This window comes from Elgaria multicarinata, chromosome 3 (assembly GCF_023053635.1).
Source record: "Elgaria multicarinata webbii isolate HBS135686 ecotype San Diego chromosome 3, rElgMul1.1.pri, whole genome shotgun sequence".
Lineage (NCBI taxonomy): Eukaryota > Metazoa > Chordata > Lepidosauria > Squamata > Anguidae > Elgaria > Elgaria multicarinata.
The window spans coordinates 4,658,341-4,682,129 of NC_086173.1; the positions used below are offsets into that span (position 1 = coordinate 4,658,341).

The window sequence follows — 23,789 nt, forward strand, 5'->3', positions numbered from 1 at the left end:
CAGAGCATGGCACACCCAGCAAGATTTTGCAATACCAGCAGACTTTGCATTAAAAGTCTTGCTTTGTATTTTCATTCGACTGTGGCATTGATTTCAGTTTTAGGATTTCACTTCTCTTGGAACAGAACACGACCACTTCAGGCCATAAACACCTCCTGGCCTGAACACAGGCGGGTCTGAGAGTCCTGGCCCACATCCCCCTGTGGAAAGCCTAAGGGATGGGCGACAGAGGCTCCGTCTACAGGGATGCTAGTGGAGAGCAATTATTCCGGTTGCACAATCATCTGAAGATCCAGTGGATGGCAATGTGTGTGTATGTGGGTAAAGAGCGGTTGCTGCCCTCCTTCTCCTTCCTTCCCTCCCTCCTTCTAAAAGGCCTTTCACCAACCTTCTTTACAGGATAACAGGCACGCTGGGACCGCCCACCCTCCTGGGCCACCTGCTGGCACATTTGGCTTTGGCAGGAAGCCCAGAGTATGCCGGGCCGCTTTGGATACTGACTCAGCACAAACCGCCCTCCAGCTTCTAGGAAGGGGAAGGGTTCCTGAGGCTGAGGGCTCCTCCTCACTACAGCCCAACTTCCACAGCTAGCCGACCAGCAGTGACACAGCGATTGTCCAACATCGCCCACCACCACCCCATGTCCTCCAAAACCCCTCACCCCCAAATTGAGTAACCCCCTTACAGTCCAGCTGCGGCACTAAACTAAGGCTAGTTCACCCCACTGAGGCAGTAAACCTGAATATGAATTGTACCATTTCAGAAAGCTGGGGGAATGGGGACGAAAAAGATCCCTACTCATAGAAAAATAGCTTGTCTGAGAGAAGAGTTCTAGCCTAGCTTTTTTAAAAAATTTTTTTTATAGTTTTCATTGTGTAGGATTGCCCCCCCCCTCCAATCTCTCATGAAATCCTCACCTGTAGTCTGAAGTGAGCTACTGAGGGTTGGCTTGGATGGGACACGGCTGCAGATGCATTTAACAGTCTGCAATCTTGAGCAAAGGAATGGCATTGGGAGGGGCTGCTTAATCCTCTCCCTTCCAGCCATTTAAAAAAGAACTCTGTGTCCCTCCCCAGCTGTTCCTCCAACTATTTGGGGGAAGTCATGGGTGCCCGTCAAACCACTGGTAGAGGCTTTGCAGAGCAAGCCTAGCCAGAGCCCTGTGATGAGGGATCCTCATTGAGGGAAGGCAGAGCCTCTGAGCTTGAGGGCCTCCCTACACCAGATCCGGGCCAAGCGCAACGCCAACACATTCGTCTGATTTTGTTCTTCTGTGCAGGCTCAAATATCCATTTACGGTCTGCACAATAATGGAAGCTTGGCCTTGGGGGCATTGAGGCCAGGTCAAACACACAGCAGAGGAAAAACATAGACTGTGGCAAGCAACCTGGCACTCTCCAGATGTTTAGGACAACTTCCATAAGCCCTGTCCATTGGCCATGCTGTCTGGGGCTGATGGGAGTAGTAGTTCAAAACATCTGGAGGACACCAGGTTGCCCATCCCTGATCATAGTGGAAGCCTGGAGGTATCTCCTCCGCCAACCACAGCAAGCCCTGATGACAGGTCACCATCTCACGGAAGAAGGGGCAGGAGGGGTAACTTTTCCTAACCAGTAGAGCCGGCCCTGTTGAGCAGCTCCCTGCTGCCCCCATTTCTGGTTATCCTGGAAGCAAGTCAAGCAGGAGACATGAATGTAAAAGCCCCCTTCCAATTCCTCCCCTAAATCCCCATTTTGTGGCAAAAACTAAGCATGACGTTTCAGCCAAAGAGACTGCTTTGCTCTCTCAATCCCTGCCTATGTACAGGTGGACCCTGAAATCAGCCCCACTCGGCTTCTGAAAGTCACAGTGACCCAAATATCACAGCACATCCAATGGCTTTAGGTCCCAGTTGGGTCCCCAGCAGCACAAAGTATCCTTGGAAGGGGTTTCAGTTCAGCCCAGGTAGTTCCCCTTGATGCTGGTTCAACCTACACGTGTGGAGTGGGGTGGGAGGCGCTGGTAACACTGCTGGACAGGCGGCTGTTGATCACCGTGGCTCTCCTGCCCCCAGCACAGTCCCTGGGTCAACTGTCACCTGTTCCAATTTGATGGGGGGCAGTGGTGAGGGAGTCCTCGGGGTCCCATTGCAGGGGGGCTCTGCATCTGGAAGCTCCCCCCCGGCCGACCTGGCCTGGTCACTCAGCAACTTGACCAGGAAGTTGATGTATTTCATGGCCAGGCGAAGAATCTCATTCTTGCTCAACTTCTTGTCGGGAGGGTGGGTGGGGATGAGCTTCCGGAGCTCGGCAAAGGCGCCGTTCACGTTCTGTTGCCGCCACCGCTCCCGGCTGTTGGTGAAGACCCGGCGGGCCACCTTCTGGGGCTGATGACCTGGGTAGATAAGTGGGGAAGGGTCGGTGGGTGAAACACAGTTGCAAAGACATGACACCGAGCATGGACTTGGGGGGCAGGGCTATTTTGCGCCCTAGGCAAGGTGAGCTGCTTTCAACCCCCCCACCCCCCGGCGTACCCCCACCCCACTGTACCCCACCCCACCCCAGGTAGGTGGAGACAGGCAGGGATGGAGGCCGCGTTATCTTTCCCTCGCCCGAAGTCAGGACGTGTATCCCGGCTTGGCTTCGGCTGGGCGGGACGCTACAGTGGGGCGGGCAGCGGCTCCACGTTCTGATGTCTGGCGTACCCAGACACCAGAACATGGAGCTGTCCGTTCACACTGTTCTGAAGCCACCCTTCCACCCCCCACCCCAGCGTCCCTGGCAGGCGCCCAGCCAAAGCCAAGCCAGGGACGCTGGGGTGGGAGGCGGAAGGGCGGCTTCAGAACAGCGCGCCCAGAAGCTGCCCTCGCTCGTCCAGAGCGGCTCTGGGAGCGGGAGGGCGACTTCTGGGCACGGCGTTCGGCGTGCCCCTTAACTTGGAGCTCTAGGCGGCCAGCTGACTGGCCTCTATGGCAGCGCCAGCCCTGCTTGGGTGTGTGTTCCACCTCACAAGGTCTTACGGAAGCCACTTTCCTCAGACTCAGCCCCCACTTCTATAAAATGGGCATCTCTGCCTGTGCTCTCTCACGCCATCCTTGGAGAGGAGCATGGACGGTTCCCCCGCAGCTACTCACCCTCGGTGATCTCTTGTTCATAATGGCTTGGCCTGCGCTTGAGGCGGTTGCTGGGGAAGAGGCCATAAGTCCCAGAGCTGCCAATGTAGATGCTAGGGAGAAAAGAGAAGAGGTCAGGCGGGTTCCTCCAGGGACCCGAGAGACACCATTTAAATATGTGCCCATGAAATCTGTTGGGTGATGAGTTTTGATCATTTTCCCAAGCAGGCCAAAAGTGTTATTATGGCCACACCTTGCAGAGGGGTGAAGAGGCTCTTGTTCCTCTCCATGAGGAGGGGAGAGGGTTGCTGCCCCTACTCTTTTGCAGCAACTCCAAGTTGGGTGTTGTTCTGTGAAGGAGGTACTCCCCTCCCCTTACCAGCACCGGATTGCAGTTCTAGGCCCGGAGCATTTGTACAATAGTAAAACTCAAAGCTCACAGCTGTGATCAAGCAGTCCATGGAAAGGACTTCCATTTCTGATTCTTTACATCAGAGTTAAGCAGAATGAAAACAACAGAATGAAATTTAATAGGGATAAATGCCAAGTTCTACATCTAGGAAATAGAAACCAAAGGCACAGTTACAAGATGGGGGATACTTGGCCCAGCAATACTACAAACAAGAAGGATCTTGGAATTGTTGTAGAACACAAGCTGAATAGGAGCCAAGAGTGTGATGTGGCTGCAAGAAAGGCAAATGCAATTTTGGGCTGCATTAATAGAAGTATGGCTTCCAAATCACATGAGGTACTGGTTCCTCTCTATTCGGTCCTGGTTAGGCCTCATCTAGAGTCTTGCGTCCAGTTCTGGGCTCCACAATTCAAGAAGGACGCAGACAAGCTGGAGCATGTTCAGAGGAGGGCAACCAGGATGATCAGGGATCTGGAAATGAAGCCCCATGAAGAGAGACTGAAAGAACTGGGCATGTTTAGCCTGGAGAAGAGAAGATTGAGGGGAGACATGATAGCACTCTTCAAATATTTAAAAGGTTGTCACACAGAGGAGGGCCAGGATCTCTTCTCGATCCTCCCAGAGTGCAGGACACGGAATAATGGGCTCAAGTTAAAGGAAGCCAGATTCCAGCTGGACATCAGGAAAAACTTCCTGACTGTTAGAGCAGTACGACAATGGAATCAGTTGCCTGATGAGGTTGTGGGTTCTCCCACACTAGAGGCCTTCAAGAAGCAGCTGGACAACCATCTGTCAGGGATGCGTTAGGGTGGATTCCTGCATTGAGCAGGGGGTTGGACTCGATGGCCTTGTAGGCCCCTTCCAACTCTACTATTCTATGATTCTATGATTCTATGATTCTATGAACCTAGTGCCCTCTAGATGCTTTGGACTACAATTCCTATTGACCCAGCCAATATGGCTAACTGTGAGTGATTATGGGACCTGTAGTCCAAAACATCCAGAAGGAACCGAGTTGCCTAGCTCAGCTTTATACGCTGTTCCTGGCAATGGCCACATCCCTTACCGTTTATCAGGCTCCTTACCTGTCTCTGTCACCCTTACATGAATCCAGCCTCAGCGGCTAGCTTAACACAAGTCTATTCTCCTACCTGAGAAAGCCTTTCTGGCAGCCAGCAGCATTCAACGCGCCTTAGCTTTGCCCTAGCCAAGCAGAACAGACTAGAACTGCACGCCAGTTCATGGAGGGTGAAGACCAGAAGCTTGCCAGAAAAGACAGAAAGACCTTCTGGGATAATCCCCCAAATTGTGTGCCATGGCACACTAGTGTGACTTGATGGAACGTGTAGTGTCCAGCAAGAAATCAATCAATCCAATCCATTCACCGAAAACTCTTATGCGATTCTGGGTGTGCCTCCTTCCAATCAACAGTCTCTCTCTCCCTCTCCCTGCAGCAGAACCCCTTTTGACAATCCAATAAAACTAAATGATGCAGAGACATGCCAGAATGACCCACCCACTCTCAGAGGAGGCCCCCATTCTGTCTCTGTGGGAGTCACTGTTCCCAATCAAGCAGGCACATCCACAGCAGCAACTCACACAGAGGCACGGGGGACGACCTTCTCTGCAGGCAGGTCATCCTGCCACGCCTCCATAAATTTACTGTGGACTCAGGCAGACAAGACCCAAGCAGAAGGCTCCGATTTTAATTCAGAAAAACTGGGTGCTGCAGCCAACACTCCATTGTAGTGTAGATCTGGCAGTCCATAGGCTGAGTCTCGCTTACCAGATTATTCCACCCACCCCCACTAGAGGTAGGGCAGGGCGCCCCCAGGATCCGCAAGGAAGGACAAGCCAGGCTGATGAAGGATGAAGTGGGTGGGGGGAGGCGGCTCAATACTCAGAGCACCTAGGTCAGGCTGATGAAGCCCAGCAAGACGATCAAACAGGGTGGCCACTTACACAGCACTAAAAACATACATTTTGTTACTGTCACTGAAATAGATCCTGTGTCTGATGCCCAGATAGTGTTGAGGTTCCTGCTCTTCTTCCTTATAGTTCTTTATCTTTAAACCAGACCTGGGCCGAGTCTACACAGAGTCTTCGGGGCACCTGCAGTGCGCCCCAAAATCGATGATGTAGACAGTACCTTAAGGGTTTCAAGAAGAGGCGGCGGCGGAGGAGGAGGCAGCCCCGCATCGCCCCTCGCGGGGACGGGGTGAAGAGTTGCCGGGCCCGGCGGCTTCGCCGGGGAATCGGCTGTGTCCTTGGCGCCACCCACCTGTCCGCCGGCCTCCTGTTGCCGGCGAAAGAGCCACCCAGGTCATAGAATGGGCCCGGGTGGCTCTTTCGCCGGGAACTCTTCACCCCGTCCCCGCGAGGGGCAATGCGGGGCCTCCTCCTCCTCCTCCTCCTCCGCCTCTTCTTGGAACGCTTAAGGTACTGTCTACATCATCGATTTTGGGGCGCACTGCAGGCGCACTCCAGGCGCCCCGAAGACTCTGTGTAGATTTGCCCCTGGACTTGAAAGCTCTTCAAACAGAAGCCACCTTCAAATAGAGTGTTGTCCTCTTCTGGCCAGCCTAGAAGCAAGAAGGTACTTGCTTCCGATGCATTTGGCAAGTTGGACCCCAGGAACTCCTATGTATTTTCTTATTTCCTCCTCATGCTCACCAGGCACAATGCATATCCCTGGTGGCCCAGGCACTAGCAAGGAGAGCCCACTGGGCCAAGCCCTACCCATGCCCTGAACGGCTTCCCACCAGGGTGGCCCCTATGTGGAGAGAGCCCCTGCCAGGTGGAAATGGTTCCTAATAGCCTCCCCGGTGGTGGCCCCAGTCACATCCTGGAAGACATTTCAGGCTGCTTAAACTCTGCCTGTCACCCCGAAAAGTCCAGGTGCCAAGGAGGTAATCCCACTTCCCAGTGGCTAGGTTAAATTCGTTCCTTCCTCAACCAATCCCTACACACACACACACACACATACCGTAGCCTGCTTGACTATGGCTACCCAAACCCATCTGGATTAATTCTGCCCAGGGCTGAGATGGGTACTGGGCAAATCAGGGAAGGGAGAGCAAGGGAGGGAACCCTGGGCAACCAGCTTGGTAACATGAAATTTGTAAGAAGGGTGATGGAAAGAAACAATGGAGCTTGAACTGATATAAACCAGCAGCCTGCGGTTGAGTTATGGCCTTTCCATGTTGGATCAGCAAGGGCATAAGTCAGCTTTCCCCAACCTGGTGCCCCCCAGATGTTTTGGACAGCAGCGCCCATCGTTCCCAGCCAGCATGCTGGAGGGCACCAGGTTGGCAGAGGCTGTGGCTGGAACAGCTTCCCAGGACCTAGTTTACCATGGCAGGATCTACACTATTCATTACACCGTTGTTTAAGTGCATTATTGTGTCCTCCCTTGCTACGTTACAAAATGCAACTTGAGCCCAGTCAATCAAAATACCTTTTCTTCTATCGTTTTACCCCGGCACACTCTTCTTTAGAACGTTCTTCATTATGCTCATACCGGCTCTGAAGTAAACCTCCTTCTTCCGGTGACTCTGAGCTAGACCTGCCGGGATAAGCCGGCAGGGAGGCGGGGCGACGCGTAGGGACGAGGGAAGCCCTGCAGCGTCTTAAAGGGGCCACGTGCGCCCCGAAAGATAAGCGTTTTTTTAAAAAAATTAAGCCTCTGTCCCCTCTTTCGCCGCCCTCCCTCCCCCTCGTCGCGTTGTGCCAGCTCTCCCTCCCCTAGAAAAGCCCTCACTTGTCCTAATCAGGAAGCAAAGACCATGGTCACGAGACATGACTTTGAAAGACGGCATTGAAAACAACGAAAGTTTGGGGCACATTGTTAGTTTTAAAACGATTTTAACAGGAAGTGGAACGGTTTTAAAAGTCAGAAGAAACGTAACAACAACAGCATCACGTGACTGCTGACGTCATCTCTGCCAACTTGTTACGTTTCATCTAGACAAGTGTAGATGGGCTCCAGGTGATTGTAGTACTTCTACTCTAATAATAGCTGTCTCTTGACATATACCGTATTTCTTCGATTGTAAGTCGCCATCGATTGTAAGACGCACACTAATTTCAGTACCACCAACAGGGGAAAAAAACACCCTAAGACACACACCCAATCCTAAGACGCACCCCGTTTTTAGAGATGTTTATATGGGGGGGAAAGTGTGTCTTAGAATCGAAGAAATAGGGTATATTTTTAAAGTGCAGTGTATTTGTTCCACATCCCCTTTACCCCTCCATTATTATTTTTAAAGTCACATTGTTTTTCATCCTGCTGTAGCACTGTGTGTGTTTGCTTATCCTGTTGTTTCATTGCGTTTTCATAACAGATAATAGAGAAAACCAAACACACACAAAACCCTTCCCTCCACACAAAGAACAAAAATAATTATAATTACAGTTACAATTAACCTCCCTGCTCCCTGATTGCTCACTTTAATTTTGGTTCACTTAGCATAAAATTGGAACGCAAGATCTTCCCAAGCAACTAGTACAAACATTTAGCTTTGTACTTCGTTGGCTTGTGCCGGTTCACAGGCTCAGGTGCCAAATGTGTGAGTCCCGGCCTACAGACACCCATAAAACAATGGGATTCCTGCCTTCCCTGTTGAGTCCTAATTTGCTGTATTAACTCATTCAGTACTAATCAATCCCCAAAAGGGCAAGGAGCATCGTCTTTGCAAATGGACAGTTAAGCAAGCACAGAACAATATAATAAAGAAACAAGCAAATAACTTAATGGCAAGGGTTGACAGGCCAGCCTCAGAGTCCAATCAGAGTTTAAGCCTCCTTTCTCTCAAGGGGTGAAATCCAAAGAAGATGTTCCACTTCCATCAGCAGAACCTTCCATCCTCACCCCCGGGCTCCACTCCTCACCCCCGGGCTCCTCTCCTCACCCCCGGGCTCCACTCCTCACCCCCGGGCTCCTCTCCTCACCCCCGGGCTCCTCTCCTCACCCCCGGGCTCCACTCCTCACCCCCGAGCTCCACTCCTCACCCCCGGGCTCCACTCCTCACCCCCGGGCTCCACTCCTCACCACCGGGCTCCATTCTTCACCACCAGGCTCTGCCCTCTCACTTGGAAATGCCATTTCCTGGCTCTACCACATCCCAGAAGAGTCCCCTCACTGGCCTATGAGGCATCCACCTTGATGCCCAAGTAGGGTGGCTATGTGTCCTACTTTATGGAGGACAGTCCTCTATTCGAAGCACTGTCCAGACCAAGGCTAGATCTACACTACTGCTTTATTGAAGTGCAGAAGAGGACACATTCCAGGTACCGTTTTCATAGTGTTATTTCCTGATTTTTATTCCACATTTGTAATGATTTAACACAAGGTGTAGATCTGGCCCAAGTCCTGCTTAAAGATAAAGAACAGTAAGAAGGCAGGGCAGCAATGGGCCTTGAAGTTGATGCTATGCTGAAAAACTCTTCCACATTTTCTTCCACATTCTCATTCAATTTGATAGAAAATAAATCACTTTCCAAAAAAAAAAAAAAATTCCAAGGAGAAGAAAATTTCAGAGAAATTCTCATGAGCTGGATTTGGGTTTTTTGTGTTTGCTTTGCTTAGGAGGTGGGTGGGGTGGGTGGGTGGGTGTCCTGTCTTTCATTGCACAACCATTTCTCTGGCAGCCCATAGTGTCCTTGGCTTTCAGGTCAGGAAGCACAGGCAGCCTGGGAGGCTGCAGAGCCATGAGCAGATGTGTCATAAAAAGTAGAAACACACACACAACCTTCAGCCTCCTCATAGTGATTAGGTAAGCTCATAAAAATAAATTGTAAAACACCCTGAGAATGACGCTGAACAATGGAAGCATCTTTCATGGAAGAAGAAAACTTTCAGGAAATTAGAGGACAGAGTTTGGCTAAGCACTAGCTGACCCCCTCACACCAGCCCTGTGAAGGATGTGACGTAGTTGGCAGTGCCGAAAACCGTAGAAGACTTAGGAAAAAAGAAAAACGCTTTGCTACAACCCCTGCCAGTGGGGAGTGCTACCTGTGATAAACTGTTGGAGAATTTCTCCCCTCTCCCCTGCCCACAAATAGGGTGGAGAATTTAAAGAGACCATTTGCACACAACCCTACTTGAAGTTGCCCATCAACAGTTAGAACCTGGACAGCAGGTAGGCACACAGGTCACCTGGTCCCAGTCTACTTTAGTGGGATCATTGTACTTTTAAACATCCATCCATCCATCTGGGTAATCATCTTAAAGTAGTAAGCCGGTGCTAGGCCTGTTGGATCATTCCACAACATTCCAGAATTACTGAATAAAGTTTATGATTTTTATGTAAAAGCCTGACTATCCCATTGAAACAGAAGAGTGAATGGAGGAATGACTGATAGCTGAGGCCAGAATGGAATGGTGGGCGGGCTGAGGGGCAGTTGGAGAAAGTCAGGTAGAAGGAGAACAAAGGCAGTTAGTGAGTTAGGATTAAGAGATAGTGACCTGGTTTGCACATAATGATCTGGCTTACTAACCCATGCTTTTTTTAAAAAACCAGCCACTCTACATGCCAGTCCCAGTGTGCCTTTGTCAGCTTACAGATGCCTCCTCAATAAGGGAGGTAAGCCATTGTCAGTGGATGTGCCCAACTCCAGCCAAGTCCTGCTGGGACTGCCTTGGCCTGTGCTTCTCGTCCACCAGGTGCGCCATCAGGAGCCAGTACTGAAGGGTCAGGGCCAGCCAAGGCACTTGCCCCCCTTTCATTGGGCCTGTTTCTGGGCATGCACAGAGTGCCTCCCCTCCCTCCCTCCCTCCCTCCCTCCCTCCCTCCCTCCCTCCTAAGGGTGAAGGCACACTTCCCCAGATTCTGCGAGAACAGCAATATCAGCATTTGAGCATGTTCAGAGTTTGACCTCAAAGTCACACTGTTGTATCTAGTTATGATTTTAAAACCATGCATGCAGGTGGGAGGAGGCACTGTAAATGGATGCATCCCATTTATGTGGGTTGTTTCCTTTTATGTGGAATTGGGTTGACTACTCGAGACCAACCATAGGAGTCTGGGTTGTGAAAGGCTTGCAGCAGCCACCTGTCTGTGAACTCACAATGGCCACCAAAGGCTGGTAAACCTGGCCTCCCACCCAAGGCATGCTGGGAGTTCCACCCAAGGCATGCTGGGATTTGTAGGCATAAGCCTAGGTTTTAAAATTAAATGCTTTCAAAATACTTAAAACGCAAAATTCAATGTTTTTAGATTATTCTGGTACATTGAACAGCCAGACCTATCAGCAGGCCAAATTTCACGTTTCTAACTCATCTGGAAGTGAGCAAACATTTCCGGACATACATTGCACACACATACTTTCCCGCTTTATAGGTAGAGATTAGTATATGGAATTTCTATGCAAACTAGCATAGCTCTCGTTTGCGCTCTTTTTTTGACAGTGCCTAAGTGGACGTCGTACTTTCCCCCTTGAGTCCTGGCAACCCAAAGGCTGGTGGGAGCACGAATTAACAGAGGACCCTTTGCTGTACTTGAGTTAATCAACAAGGATCTGCTGCAGTAATTTGGGCTGTCAACTGCCCAGCACTTTGGAGGCGGAGGTGTTTGAGATAATTGCTTTAAAATACAACAAATTGTAACTCTCCAGTTGACACTAGGGTGACCATATGAAAAGGAGGACAGGGCTCCTGTATCTTTAACAGTTGTAGAGAAAAGGGATTTTCAGTAGGGGGAAAGTAGCACCGCCACCGCCACCCACCTTCCTCCTCGCCGGCCAGCGGCGGCGGCAAGGACGCCTCTTCCTCGTCTCTTTGCCAGGCAAGTTACACGATCGCTTTGGGGTCGCACTGGGGGCACATGGAAACGCCCTCAGTACGACATGTGGAATCCCCCCAGGTGTCATTTGTATGCATACAGCAACTGGTGAAATTCCCTCTTCATCACAATAGTTAAAGCTGCAGGCGTCCTCCTCTCTTTTGTATCTGGTCAAGAGGGCAGGGCTCCTGCAGCTTTAACTGTTTTGATGAAGACAAAATTTCACCATGCATTCAAAGGACACTTGCTGAAATTCCTTTTTCTATACAACTTTAAAGATACAGGAGCCCTGTCCTCCTTTTCATAGGGTCACCCTAGCTGACACGGTTTCCACTGCTGGTCCCCAGCATAGCCGGGACGCCCTTCCATTTCCCCCTCCCATCTGATTCTTACCCCGCAGGACTTACCTGTTCAGAAAAGGATGGGGCTGATACGGCGGGCCCAAGAGAGGGCTCCTTACTCCAGCTAGAGGCATAGGAGGCGGAGGGGGTGCAGAGGCCATTGCTGAGAGCTGTAAGTAGCTTGGGATGGGATGCAGTGCAGTGAGCTGGGTAGTGGGGACCTCAGCATGAGTGGGGGGTTTGCTGTAGCCCAGGCTGATGACAGGGACATTGTGGGGCAGTGGCGCTGGGGGAGGCTCAGAGGGAGAACTCTTCTTGTTTGGGGGAGAGGATGAGGTGGGGCTGGTGGGGCTTGGGGTGACCTCTGCCTCGTCCCCCTCACTGGCTGGGGAGGGGATCAGTGTGGGAGAAACTGGGGGCAGAGGGTTTTGCTGCTCTGAGGCTACAGGCGACGGGGGCTTCTCCAGCTTCTCCATCATTTTGGCTTTGCTTCTCATCTGTGGGGAGAATGGAACAAGGGTGAAACAGGCACCCCACACCGGCTTCTGATCAACCTGCTATTTCAGAAGTCAAATGAGACAGGCCGTGCAGCTGAAAATGCCACCCTAGACCTGTTGAAAAACAAAGTCACGAGAACACAAGAAGAGCCCTGCTGGATCACACCAGAGTCCAGCATCCTGCTTCCCAGAGTGGCCAACCACATGCCTATGGGAAGACCATAAGTGGAACATCAGCACAACGGCCCCCCTCCCACTTGTGTTCCTCAGCAGCTGGCATACATATGCAGACTGCCTCTGATATGGGAGGTAGGGTAGAGCCATCCGGACTAATAGCCATTCATAGCCTTCTCCTCCAGGAATTTATCTAACCCCCTTTTAAAGCCATCCAAATTGGTGGCCGTCACTACATCTTGCGGTAGCGAATTCTATACTTTAACTATGTGCTGTGTGAAGAAGTACTTCCTTTTATCTGTCTTGACTCTCCCACCAATCAGCTTCATAGGGAGACATTTTTCTCCCTCTCTCAAAATACTGGAACCCAAAATACTAGCTGGCTGGTGTAGTATAGAATTACAGAGTTGGAAGGGCCACCCCCAAATATTTTCCTTCCCCTCCCCCAAATATTTTATTGAGTTTTCGTATAATTGTTTTTCCTCCTAAACCTTCTCCTCATCTCTCATTCTCTCTTACTGTCAATGATGTTACACTTACTCCAGTCAAGGAAGCTCGTAGTCTTGGCTTTATATTTGATTCCTCGCTCTCCTTTATTCCTCATATTGAGGCAGTAGCTAAATCCTGTCGTTTTTTCCTGTATAATATTGCCAGGATTCGATCATTTTTGTCTCTCTCTTCTGCCAAGACTCTTGTTCATGCATTGGTTATTTCTCGGTTGGACTACTGCAACCTTCTTCTCACCGGCCTTCCTTCTTCTCACATCAGTCCGTTGGTTTCTGTCCACTACTCTGCCGCTAAGATCATCTTCTTGGCTCGCCGCTCTGACCATGTAACTCCACTTCTGAAATCTCTTCATTGGCTTCCAATTCACTTCAGAATCCAATATAAACTTCTCCTGTTGACCTACAAAGCTTCCTATCTCCTATCTCTCCTCTCTCATCTCACACTATTGCCCCACTCGTGCTCTTCGCTCCTCTAATGCCATGTCTCTCACCTACCCAAGGGTGAAGAAGAAGAAGAAGAAGAAGAAGAAGAAGAAGAAGAAGAAGAAGAAGAAGAAGAAGAAGAAGAAGAAGTATTTATTTATATAGCACCATCAATGTACATGGTGCTGTACACAGTAAAATAATAAAATAGCAAAACCCTGCCACATAGGCTTACATTCTAATAAAATCATAATAAAACAATAAGGAGGGGAAGAGAATGCAAACAGGCACAGGGTAGGGTAAAACTAACAGTATAAAGTCAGAACAAAATCAAGTTTTAAAAGCTTTAGGAAAAAGAAAGGTTTTTAGCTGAGCTTTAAAAGCTGCGATTGAACTTGTAGTTCTCAAATGTTCTGGAAGAGCGTTCCAGGCGTAAGGGGCAGCGGAAGAAAATGGACGAAGCCGAGCAAGGGAAGTAGAGACCCTTGGGCAGGTGAGAGACATGGCATCAGAGGAGCGAAGAGCACGAGCGGGGCAATAGTGTGAGATGAGAGAGGAAAGATAGGAAGGAGCTAGACAGTGAAAAGCTTTATAGGTCAACAGGAGAAGTTTATATTGGATTCTGAGGTGAATTGGAAGCCAATGAAGACTGCCCTTTCGTGACACCCAATTCTACTGCCTGAGGTAGATACTTCACTCTACTTAATGGTAGGGTTGGTCATCAATCGGGCCTACCAAGTGCTGGTTGTTGTTGTTGAGTACGGCTGAGATTTCTTTCTTCCTTGCTTGCTCCTTCTCTGATGAATGGGGAGAAGCCTTTCCCTGCAGGTGTTTGTGACACTCTGATGTGTGGGGACTCCCCTGCCATCGAGCAGAGATGGTGAGGTAAGATTGAGGCAGGCCTTCTCAGCAGATAATTGTAGAATGCGGTTGTGGTCTCTCACCAACCGGTGGAGAGGATAAGCCACAGCCTTGTGTGGGTTTCTTCAAGGCCCTGTTCTGTATTGGTGGCGGGGGAGGGCCCCCCTCCTTGGTACCATTTTCTTTCCCTTCCCGCCATCAACAAGTTGGCTGAACATGCTTGTTCCCAAGCCAGTAGAGTGGTGCTTGCAATGAAGCTAGCTGTAACCTTTTGGAAAACTACAGGATCTTGGTTGGTTTTGCCGGAACAGAATAACACAGCTATTTTGTTTTGATGCCAGTTTAACTTTAAAGGCTTCCCTGGGAATAATACTTTGGTATAGAATGCTGAAAATTCCTTCCAGAGATCATTAAGCCCTGAGGTTCCCTAGGAGAGTGTGTGTGAGAGGTTACATATTATATGTTCTATGTTACCAAATGTTGCCTTGTGAACTGCTCCTGTTCAGGGTTCCAACTTGCCAACGATCCCCTTTTCAGGATATTCCATTCACCCTCCCCCTCGGTATTCCATTCCATTCCATTCCTCCACTCCCCCCCATCCCAGAAACACAGCCTTCTTCACCCACGGAACATGCTTAGTCCTCTTTGGACTGCTAAAAGTTGGGGTGCATTCTAAACACCTGATAGTTGAGGGGATTCCACACGTTGTACTGAAGGTGCTTCCATGCGCCCCCAGTGCGCCCCCAAAGCGATCGTGTAGCTTGCCTGGAGAAGAGATGAGGAAGAGGCGTCCTTGCCGCCGCCGCCACCCACCTACTTCCTCGCCGGCCAGGTCAGAGAGCTCGGCTCTCCACCCCGCCTTCTTCCGCCGAGCTCTGTGACCCGGCTGGCGAGGAGGTAGGTGGGTGGCGGCGGCGGCAAGGACGCCTCTTCCTCGTCTCTTCTCCAGGCAAGCTACACGATCGCTTTGGGGCCGCACTGGGGGCGCATGGAAGCGCCCTCAGTACGACGTGTAGAATCCCCTTTGGAGACGCTTTCCAGCTTGAAGGATTATGGGCCACCTGGCATGTTACAAATCTCTGCATCAAAGGCTTGTCAGTATAGGCATTATTTTACATATGTGTACACAGATAATCTAGTAACAATACTCAGCATCTTAAACTATTATGTTGAGCTGATCTTGTGAATCTACTAATGTGTATTCAGATGAAGACTTGCTACCTCCTGAAAAGTAGATTTGGACTGCAATCCTATATACTCCTTAATTAGGCGTTAGCTCAGTTCAACTCAATGGGGCTTAAAATAAATGAGAATAAAGTTTGTCATGATTTATTTGCCCCATCGATTTCTGTGGGTCTATGTGGCGTTACCCCACAATTGAGTATCTAAATATATAAAATACTTAGGTATGTTTCCATACAGGCTTCAGCTGATACAGGTTGCTAAGCAATAGTAGCAACGTGTAACGTCAGCTGATATAGGTTGCTAAGCCCCTCAGCCAACTCCTCTGGACCTTCCAAGGTAATCCTACCCCCCTTTTTGCCTCTTCGCTCCCCACCCCCCCATGAAGGGGGCAGTGCCACGATCCAGAGCATGAGCAAGGCACGGCTGGGTGGGGCGCCGCTCGCCTGCTGCGAGCCCAGGCCCCGGCCTAATCTCATGCGAGCTGGGCGGGCGGCCCAAGGTTGACAGGAACCCCGGGGAGAGGGGGACACCTGCTCCCCCTCCCCCCGACCTCCCATAAATAAAATACGATGATATTTAATAAACTTTAAGATATGCTACTACGGTGTATGTTACGCTGGGTACAGCTAGTATTGTGTATGTCTGGTAAGTATGGAATGTTAGAACTGAGTGGGTGTGGTTTATGATGTAATAGGTGGAGGGAAGGAGTATATATAAAGAGAGTGTTGGGAGTTTATGAGGCAAGTGAGTTTGAGCGAGTGTGAGGGGAGTTGTTTATTTGTAGAGTAAGAAGAGTTTGGATTGGTGTGAAGAGAGTGAGGCGGTTGGTGTGTGTGGAGATTTTAGATTAGGCAGGATTGAAAGTATTACATTTTTATTTAAAGATTTTAAATAACAATAAACTTATTATTATTTTTCTAGCTACCATATACCACGTGTCAGCTTGGCATTATTTACCTGCTTCACAGTTATTGAACACCCACGCCAAATTATACACACAGCAAATTTAGAGAGATCCTGAATTAAACCTGTTTCCCTCCTAGCTAGGGGAAAGGTTTTAATTAACGCCTGGAACGCTCTTCCAGAACATTTGAGAACTACAAGTTCAACCACAGCTTTTAAAGCTCAACTAAAAACTTTTCTTTTTCCTAAAGCTTTTAAAACTTGATGTTGTGCAGACTTCTACTGTTACTTTCTACTGTTAGTTTTTCCCTACCCTGTGCCTGCTTACCCTTCCCTGTACCTGTTGGCATTCTCTTCCCCTCCTTATTGTTTTACTATGATTTTATTAGATTGTAAGCCTATGCGGCAGGGCCTTGCTATTTACTGTTTTACTCTGTACAGCACCATGTACATTGATGGTGCTATATAAATAAATAAATAATAATAATAATAATAATAATAATAATAATAATAATAATAATAATTACCCTCCCTCCGGTTTTCAAGTGGTGGCGCTTGGCCTGAGAAGGGTTTATGCGACGGGCCTAGTGAAAGGGCTGGTGATGTCGCAGCCTACTCTAGGATTTTGGCTGCTGGTTAGTTGCAATTTGGTCATATGCAGAAGAATTCACAAGACCAGTTCCACAGTTAAAACATTTGGGAGCGGGGGGGCTTCCACAGACAAATGTCTGCATCCCTTCTCCTTGTGTTTTATCACTGCTGAACAGCACAGCAAAATGGCAGCAGATACAGGCCATGGCTAGCCCAGGCCTATATCCCGGGATCATCCCTGTACATCCAAAAGACACACAGGGGATACCAGGAGCAGGCAGGGACAACCCCTCCATTTGCCTGGGATAATCCTTACGTCTAGCTAAGGCCTCAGTTATCAAGAGTGGGGCCATTGCTAGACGAGGAGTTAGCGCAGTGTGAGGCCCGGTCTCCCTCCTGTGCATCCAGATGATGCACAGGGGATTCCGAGGTCAGACTGGGCTAAGTCCTCCCTTGACCCGGGATAAGTGGATTCACTTATGGCCTGGTTTTTCTGCAGCCCTGGCCTGAGGCCGGGGCTGCTGAAGGTCTAGCAGGATCCGTGGCTTTTTCCGGCTGCTCGCTTACTAGCGAGTAGCTGGGAGAAGCCACGGACTGGGCACAGCACTCCATAGGAGCGCTGTGCCCATCAGGCCGGGGGGTGGAATCACGGGGGGGGGGGAGGAGATGGGGGCTGGGGGAAAGACCGGACCCGGCAGGAGAGAGGGGGGAGAACGATGGGCACGGGCATCAGGGACGGGCCTAGCGAACAAATGGGGGGGAGAAGAACGGGCACGTGCATCAGGGACAGGGGATGGGCCTGGCGAACAGGGGGTGGAGAAGAACGGGCACGGGCATCGGGGACAGGGGGGAGAAGAATGGGCACGGGCATCAGGGACGGGTTTGGGAAGAAGAATGGGGATGGGGACAGCCATGGCGGGCGGGGGGAGGACGGGCGAGCGAGCAGGTGGGGGGGCATCAGACATCGTGGGGCGGAATCAGGGGGAGCGGGGGACCCTTTATTATTTTTTAAAAAACTTATCTGCTTCGGCGGTGCGCTCCTGCGCACATGGCCCTTTAAGGGGGGAGCATGTGATGGGGCTTTCCCTGGCCCGTCACATGTTGACATCTGGAAAAGGGTGACGGTGCACGCGCCGTCGCCCCTCCTCCCAGATGGATTATCCAGTTGTTCTAGCAAGGCTCTTGGCTGTTTTTCTCAGTTTAATGTTTTTTTCACTTCTTTAACCTCTTCTCCATCAGACCTGAAGTGCTGGTGGCAATCTGAATGTCCCCTGGAGTGCCAGGGATATTACCCAGTCAACCAGCTCCTAAATTGCTTCAGAGCACTTCCTCCTAAAAGCACTGGGAAAATATCTCTCTCTGGAACATCTAAATTACTTCTTATGGTTGGTTTTTCCATAACCAGTTCAACAGGGCCAATGAAAAAGATCAACTTGCAAAAACGGTGACAAGGATTTTGGTCCAACGTGCAAATTGCTCCTGACATCTCAGCTCCTAGGGAACAAATTTTCAATCCCCAGTCAAAGCCAGTTTTTCTAGCTTCCAGAAAAACCACCACCACCACTATCTGCAGACACTAAGGACTCAAGATCCATTCTGATCTAACTGGCCATGCTCGGATCTGTGCATATTGGTTTCTCTCAGTTTCTCCTTTTCCCAAGCTTAAGTTTGGTTCACCTTGCATATTTTTTGCAATTTTAAGTTTGTATCATTCTGAACCTTGTTTTCAAAGGTTACATGAAAATTCAAATGCATTTATGTATACACCTCTCCTAATACATGCATTTTCTACAAAAGTTTGCCTACTATACAGATTAGAGGACATTTCCCTAATATATATAGTTTGGTTTGCATGTTTTGACTGGAGAATGCCATTGCAAAAATTGTTGAAGGGCGAATTTTGAAGGATAACTGAGTTTTGGTTCACTTATTGGTTTGAAAATGCAAAACTGGGTAAATTTGCATTAACATGTGAACCAAGTGAATTTCTCCCTCGTCTCTACTATTCTCTGCTTTCCTTTCAGTCCACATCAAACTCCAGACATTTTCCTTCATATTGTCAACCAAATGTTATATTAGCATGTTGCTGACTTCTTTTTTGTTTTCTTACTCTAAAGTAAGTGCATATGACTCTGATTCAGACAGGCACCAATCAAGGCCGCTGCTGCTGCTGCTGCTTCCTTCCCCCTGGTGGGGTGAATTTCAAGGAAGAAATGGCTGAGCATCTTTCTGGCGACAGGCTAAGACTTTCCTCTTTGCCCAGGAATATGGCGGCACATCTTAATCACCCACATGTTTAGTTTTTTAACGGTTTTTAATGCTTTATGTGTGTAGGTTTCTGTGTTTTAGAATTTTAAATTTTGTATACTCATTTTTATCTAAATTTTAGAATTTCTGTAAACCTCCCAGAGAGCCCTGGCTATGGGAGCGGTATATAAGTGAAATAAATAAATAAATAAATAAATAAATAAATAAATAAATAAATCTCCTGCTGCATAGTGCTCCCAATGGGTTGGAATCAGACTTAGGCCTTAGCTAGACCTAAGGATTATCCCAGGCAAATGGAGGATAATCTTCCAGGATCCCCTGTGTGTCATTTGGATGCACAGGGATGATCCCGGGATATATGCCTGGTCTAGCCAGGGCTTCAGTCATGCTTAGAGTGCAAGTACTGAAATCAATGGGACAAGCCAGTCATGAGAGACTTTAGCCCCATTGTTTTCAATAAGTCTACCTTAAGTATGTCTCAATCTGAATTTGACCAAAAGATTGGGCCTCCCACCTTCCTAACACCCACTCTCAATTATTTTGGTTAACGACAATATGCACATTTCTTGCTACAGACTGGTCCTGTGTTCCCTCCACTGAGGCATACACCAACGTTCAAAGTCTCTCACAGGTTTTGCAGAGATCCTGTGCTTTATTTGTGCTTTATTTCTAGCAGAAAGAAAAAAAACAAAGTAAGCCTGGGAACAATAGCCTTAATACCTCGAAGTCCCACCCCCCACCCATTCCATTCCTGAAGTGGTGGGACCCCAAAGGAAGTGTAGATTAAAGCATGCGAACCTGAGCAAGTTGGTGTTAATTGCAAGAATTGCAGTTGACTTGGGAATTGGATTTTGTTGTCTAGAACTCTTTTCAAATAGAGTACAGAACAGCTCTGGTTACAAGTTAAATTCTGACATGGGAAAAACTTTTCAGGGCAAAATGTAGGATTTTCAGCAGCCTCTGCCTTTCCCAGATGCTGGATTCTCTTTTCAAGTCCAGCTCTGCCCTCCCTCCTCCATCCCCTCCCACAACACACACAGAAATTTTGAATCTAGAATTGTGGCTGAGATAGAAAGGGATGATTTGCAGTTACCTGCAAAGCAGGTAACTGGGCCGAGGGAGATAAAATAGCAACAAGTCTCATCTGGAGTGGCTTTCTCGGTTCTTTGTTCGGCTGTCAGGCAATAAAAATGTTTGAGAAATAGAGGAAATGGTTTTGCAAATATCATCAGGAGGAATTGGCTTTCCAATCATCAACATCTGAGGCCATTTCAAACCAATTCTGAGAGAGAGAGAGAGAGAGAGAGAGAGAGAGAGAGAGAGAGAGAGAGAGAGAGAGGCAGAACTACTTTGAAATGTGGGTGGATGGAGATGCATCTAATTTTAAAACACAGGTTTTTAAAAAGCCAGTTCTGTGACTGCCAATCAATGGGACATCGGTGACGTGTTTTGTTTTGATTCCAAGAATTTCTCCCTAAAAGGGAAGACTGTGGAGGAAAAAGAGACAAAAAAATCCGTTCAAAGTATATCTAGACTAGAGTTGAGCAGCAGCGGCCTTATTACGAACATCCCCTTTTTCATTCAAACAAGCACTAGTCAAAAGAAGAATCTCCCTTATGTGAGTAATAATACCTATGGAACCCAATATAACCAATCCAAGGCTCATTTTAATCCATTGTGCCTTAGCACAGCCTTTCTCAGTCCCATCCAGCATGGCCCAATGGTCGGGAATACTGGAAATTGTAGTCCAAAAACATCTGGAAGGCAGGAGGTTGTGGACAGTAGCCTTAGTTTGACCAAATTGCTTATGCTAACTTTCAATGGAACTGAGCTAAATTCAAATGTTTCAGATTAACTGGATAATGGATCTATCCAGATAATGCTATAGTAATAATTCAAATTCCTGCCCTCTGTTTTTTTAAATAAGCATTTGTTATACTATAGATGATAAATTACATAAATACTCTATGGCCAAAATCCAACACAGACTTCAGAGTGCTTAAACTTAATTGAAATCAGTAATTACGGAAATGAGGAGCATATAACTCCATGACTCATTATGGCCCTGATATTTATCACCATGTGCGCTCTCTCTCTCTCTCTCTCTCTCTCTCTCTTTCTCTCTCATAAAATTCTCTGTGTTATATAAATAAAACACATTGAATATCTATTGTTTTTGTATATATTATATAGACATATATGTATGGTTACCTAACACCACAGTTTATGATGTTAGACAATAGTATATTATAGTTTAATAGTATACTAGCATAAACTATAAAATATATCATATTTGTATGACATAATACGTTACATCTTTTTCTGAAAGAACGGTCTATGTAATACTAAGGCCTGTTGACTCTTGGAACTGCTTCAAGTGTATTATTATTATTATTATTATTATTATTATTATTATTATTATTATTATATTTATTGCATTTATATCCTACTTTTTCCCCCTCCAAGGAACCTAAGGCACTGTACATAATCCTCCTCTTCTCCATTTTATCCTCACTACAACAACCCTGTGAGGTAGGCTGGGCTGAGAATCTGTGATTAGCTCAAAGTCATCCAGTGGGTTTCCATGGCTGAGTGGGGACTAGAACCTGGATCTCCCAACTTCCAGTCCAACACTTTAGCCACTAAACCGGCTCTCATTATTTCCAGTGTTGGAGGGAAACATGGAACCTTCATCCCATTCTCATGTGTGCCAATGTCACATGCATGTCTTTCACTGCTTTGCACATTGTAGGTATATGCACAGAGAGCCAGCATGGACGGTCACCGTGAAGCAGACGTGTGTGCAATTGTCACATGCAACAATTCACACGCGGTTTCCACTCTTTTTCCTACACGGAAGTTCTTGCCCTGGCGGAAATGTGTAAAGTTTGAAGAGGCCCTTACTAAAACAACTGTTGGTTACGGGTCGGAGCAGGGGAAGTCACTTTCCCTGTTTTGCAACTCCTTTCAAAATGTTGAGATCAGCATTGGCTGCAACTGTGTAGACCAGTTTTCGTGATAGTATATCCAGAAAAATAGAGTATAATCCATCATCACTTTGTCCCGTTCCAGATATATCACACACACATTCCCTCACACTCCCTACACAGATGACTATATAATGTGTGTCCTCATGTTACATAATATGATTACACACACGAATCTGAATGTAGAAAACAGATCATTACACATGAAACAATGCTGAGCTACTCATGTATCTGATAGGAAACATCAATGAGCCATTGCATTGAATCTGGTTTTCAAAAAAAGTAATGAAAGAAGTAATAATTACTCATTTTTTTTACCAGAGATTGAACCCTAGTAGGAAACCATGTGGATAATACAGCACGATAAGGAATGCAATTGTCAACCATGTGAGATACATCAGTGTGGTTTAAATGGTAACAGTGATCATTTCCAAGATATGAGAACACAGGAAAGTTTAAAATTCAAATGCAAGTACGGCTGGAAGTTTTAAACCTAATGATTAGTGGTGATCATTTAATTGTAATTAACATATTCCTCCAAAATAAGGGAGCACGCCTGTGACAAATTAACATTGCCTGAAGGATCTCATTTTGATTTCTCTAAAGAATCTGGATTTTACCTCAAAATATATTTGGTTTGTAACTGCATTGTTGGGATTACAGTGAAAAATCCATTTTCCAGTTATGTTTTCTGAGTTTACAGATGTTGATCCTTTTCTTAAACTGGGTGTTCTCACAGAGAGGAGAGAAAGGCAATAAGAAAAAGCCAATAATTCATAATGAACAAAAAGTTCCCACATGAAAAACACAATTTGAAGAAGATTTAGATTAATTGTTCTTCCAGACACCCTTATTCTGGACTGCTTGATACAATATGGAAATTATTATAAACATGTACAAGCCATTTAGCACCGGATAAAAAATACAGAGCGTTGTGTACCAGGAAAAAAATTCATGGCATTCAGTACCATGGGAGTAAGAAAGGATTTTAGGCTCAGATCAACAACAAATTGCAAGAAAGTGAAGCAACACCAGTCGCCAACCCCTCAATGTAACTCATGAGTTGAAAGACTCCTGCCATTACAAATAATCATCTTTGCTGAAATATGAACAATGGCTGAAACTCGGCTCACTTCCTTTCCAAGGAACGTGCCAACCACCCTTTCCCCACTCCCACCCCAAATGCCCCCTTTCTCACCTGTGAGACTCCACCCGGCCAAAGCCCTCTCTTCTTCTTCTCCAGAGGTCAAAGATGGTCATTTTGGATTCCCTGTTGCTGAAGGGCAGGCAAAGCGGTAAAATTCCGTTTGAGGGCTGGGGAATTTCGAAGCGAAATGAAGCGTCACCCGATTGCCGGCTGTAAGGAGGCCTGGATGGCGAGGTGGGGGGGGGGGGCATGTAGAAGCGGTGCTGCACCAGGGCTACCTGAAGACGAAGCAGGAGATGCCGCTGAGGTCCGATCCTAGAGCCTGGACAGGAGGGGAGCGGCTAGCATCCCCCAGGAGTTTACCCCCAAAGTCGGCCACATGGCTGCTGGCAGCTACAATGCTCGGGGGCCATGATTCGTGGTTGCTTCCTCTATTCTCCACTGCTTCCCTCAGCCAGAGCTGGTGTATAATTATTATTGTTATTAGCCGTAGTGTTGGGGACGTCAAATCAATTAGGCTCCAGCTTTTCCTGCCCCCTCTCCCCGTGAATCCCCCTGTGGCCACCTCTCTTCTTGTGACAGGCGCTATTTGGCCACTGGAAGGAGCTGCTTTGAAGAA

The 23,789-nt window shown here is 47.9% G+C and overlaps 1 protein-coding gene across 1 annotated transcript; it reads right to left on the reverse strand.

Annotated features, from left to right (window-relative positions):
• Window positions 1-24: 24 nt before the first annotated feature.
• On the reverse strand, window positions 25-23,789 carry LYL1 (LYL1 basic helix-loop-helix family member). The gene is made up of 4 exons (XM_063119171.1): window positions 23,222-23,789; window positions 11,695-12,125; window positions 3,113-3,204; window positions 25-2,373 (listed from the first exon to the last, which is right to left on the reverse strand). Exons 2-4 carry the CDS (start codon window positions 12,123-12,125, stop codon window positions 2,030-2,032), a joined length of 867 nt encoding a protein of 288 aa, XP_062975241.1. The 5' UTR covers window positions 23,222-23,789; the 3' UTR covers window positions 25-2,029.

What these genes read in the sequence shown, in the direction of transcription:
- LYL1 (XM_063119171.1), bottom strand. Translation starts at nt 12,125, where the DNA reads ATGAGAAGCAAAGCCAAAATGATGGAGAAGCTGGAGAAGCCCCCGTCG. An exon ending in CCCCATCCTTTTCTGAACAG is followed by an intron (nt 3,205 to 11,694) that starts GTAAGTCCTGCG and finishes TTTTCTCCCTAG; the next exon opens with CATCTACATTGGCAGCTCTG. An exon ending in TGAACAAGAGATCACCGAGG is followed by an intron (nt 2,374 to 3,112) that starts GTGAGTAGCTGC and finishes TTATCTACCCAG; the next exon opens with GTCATCAGCCCCAGAAGGTG.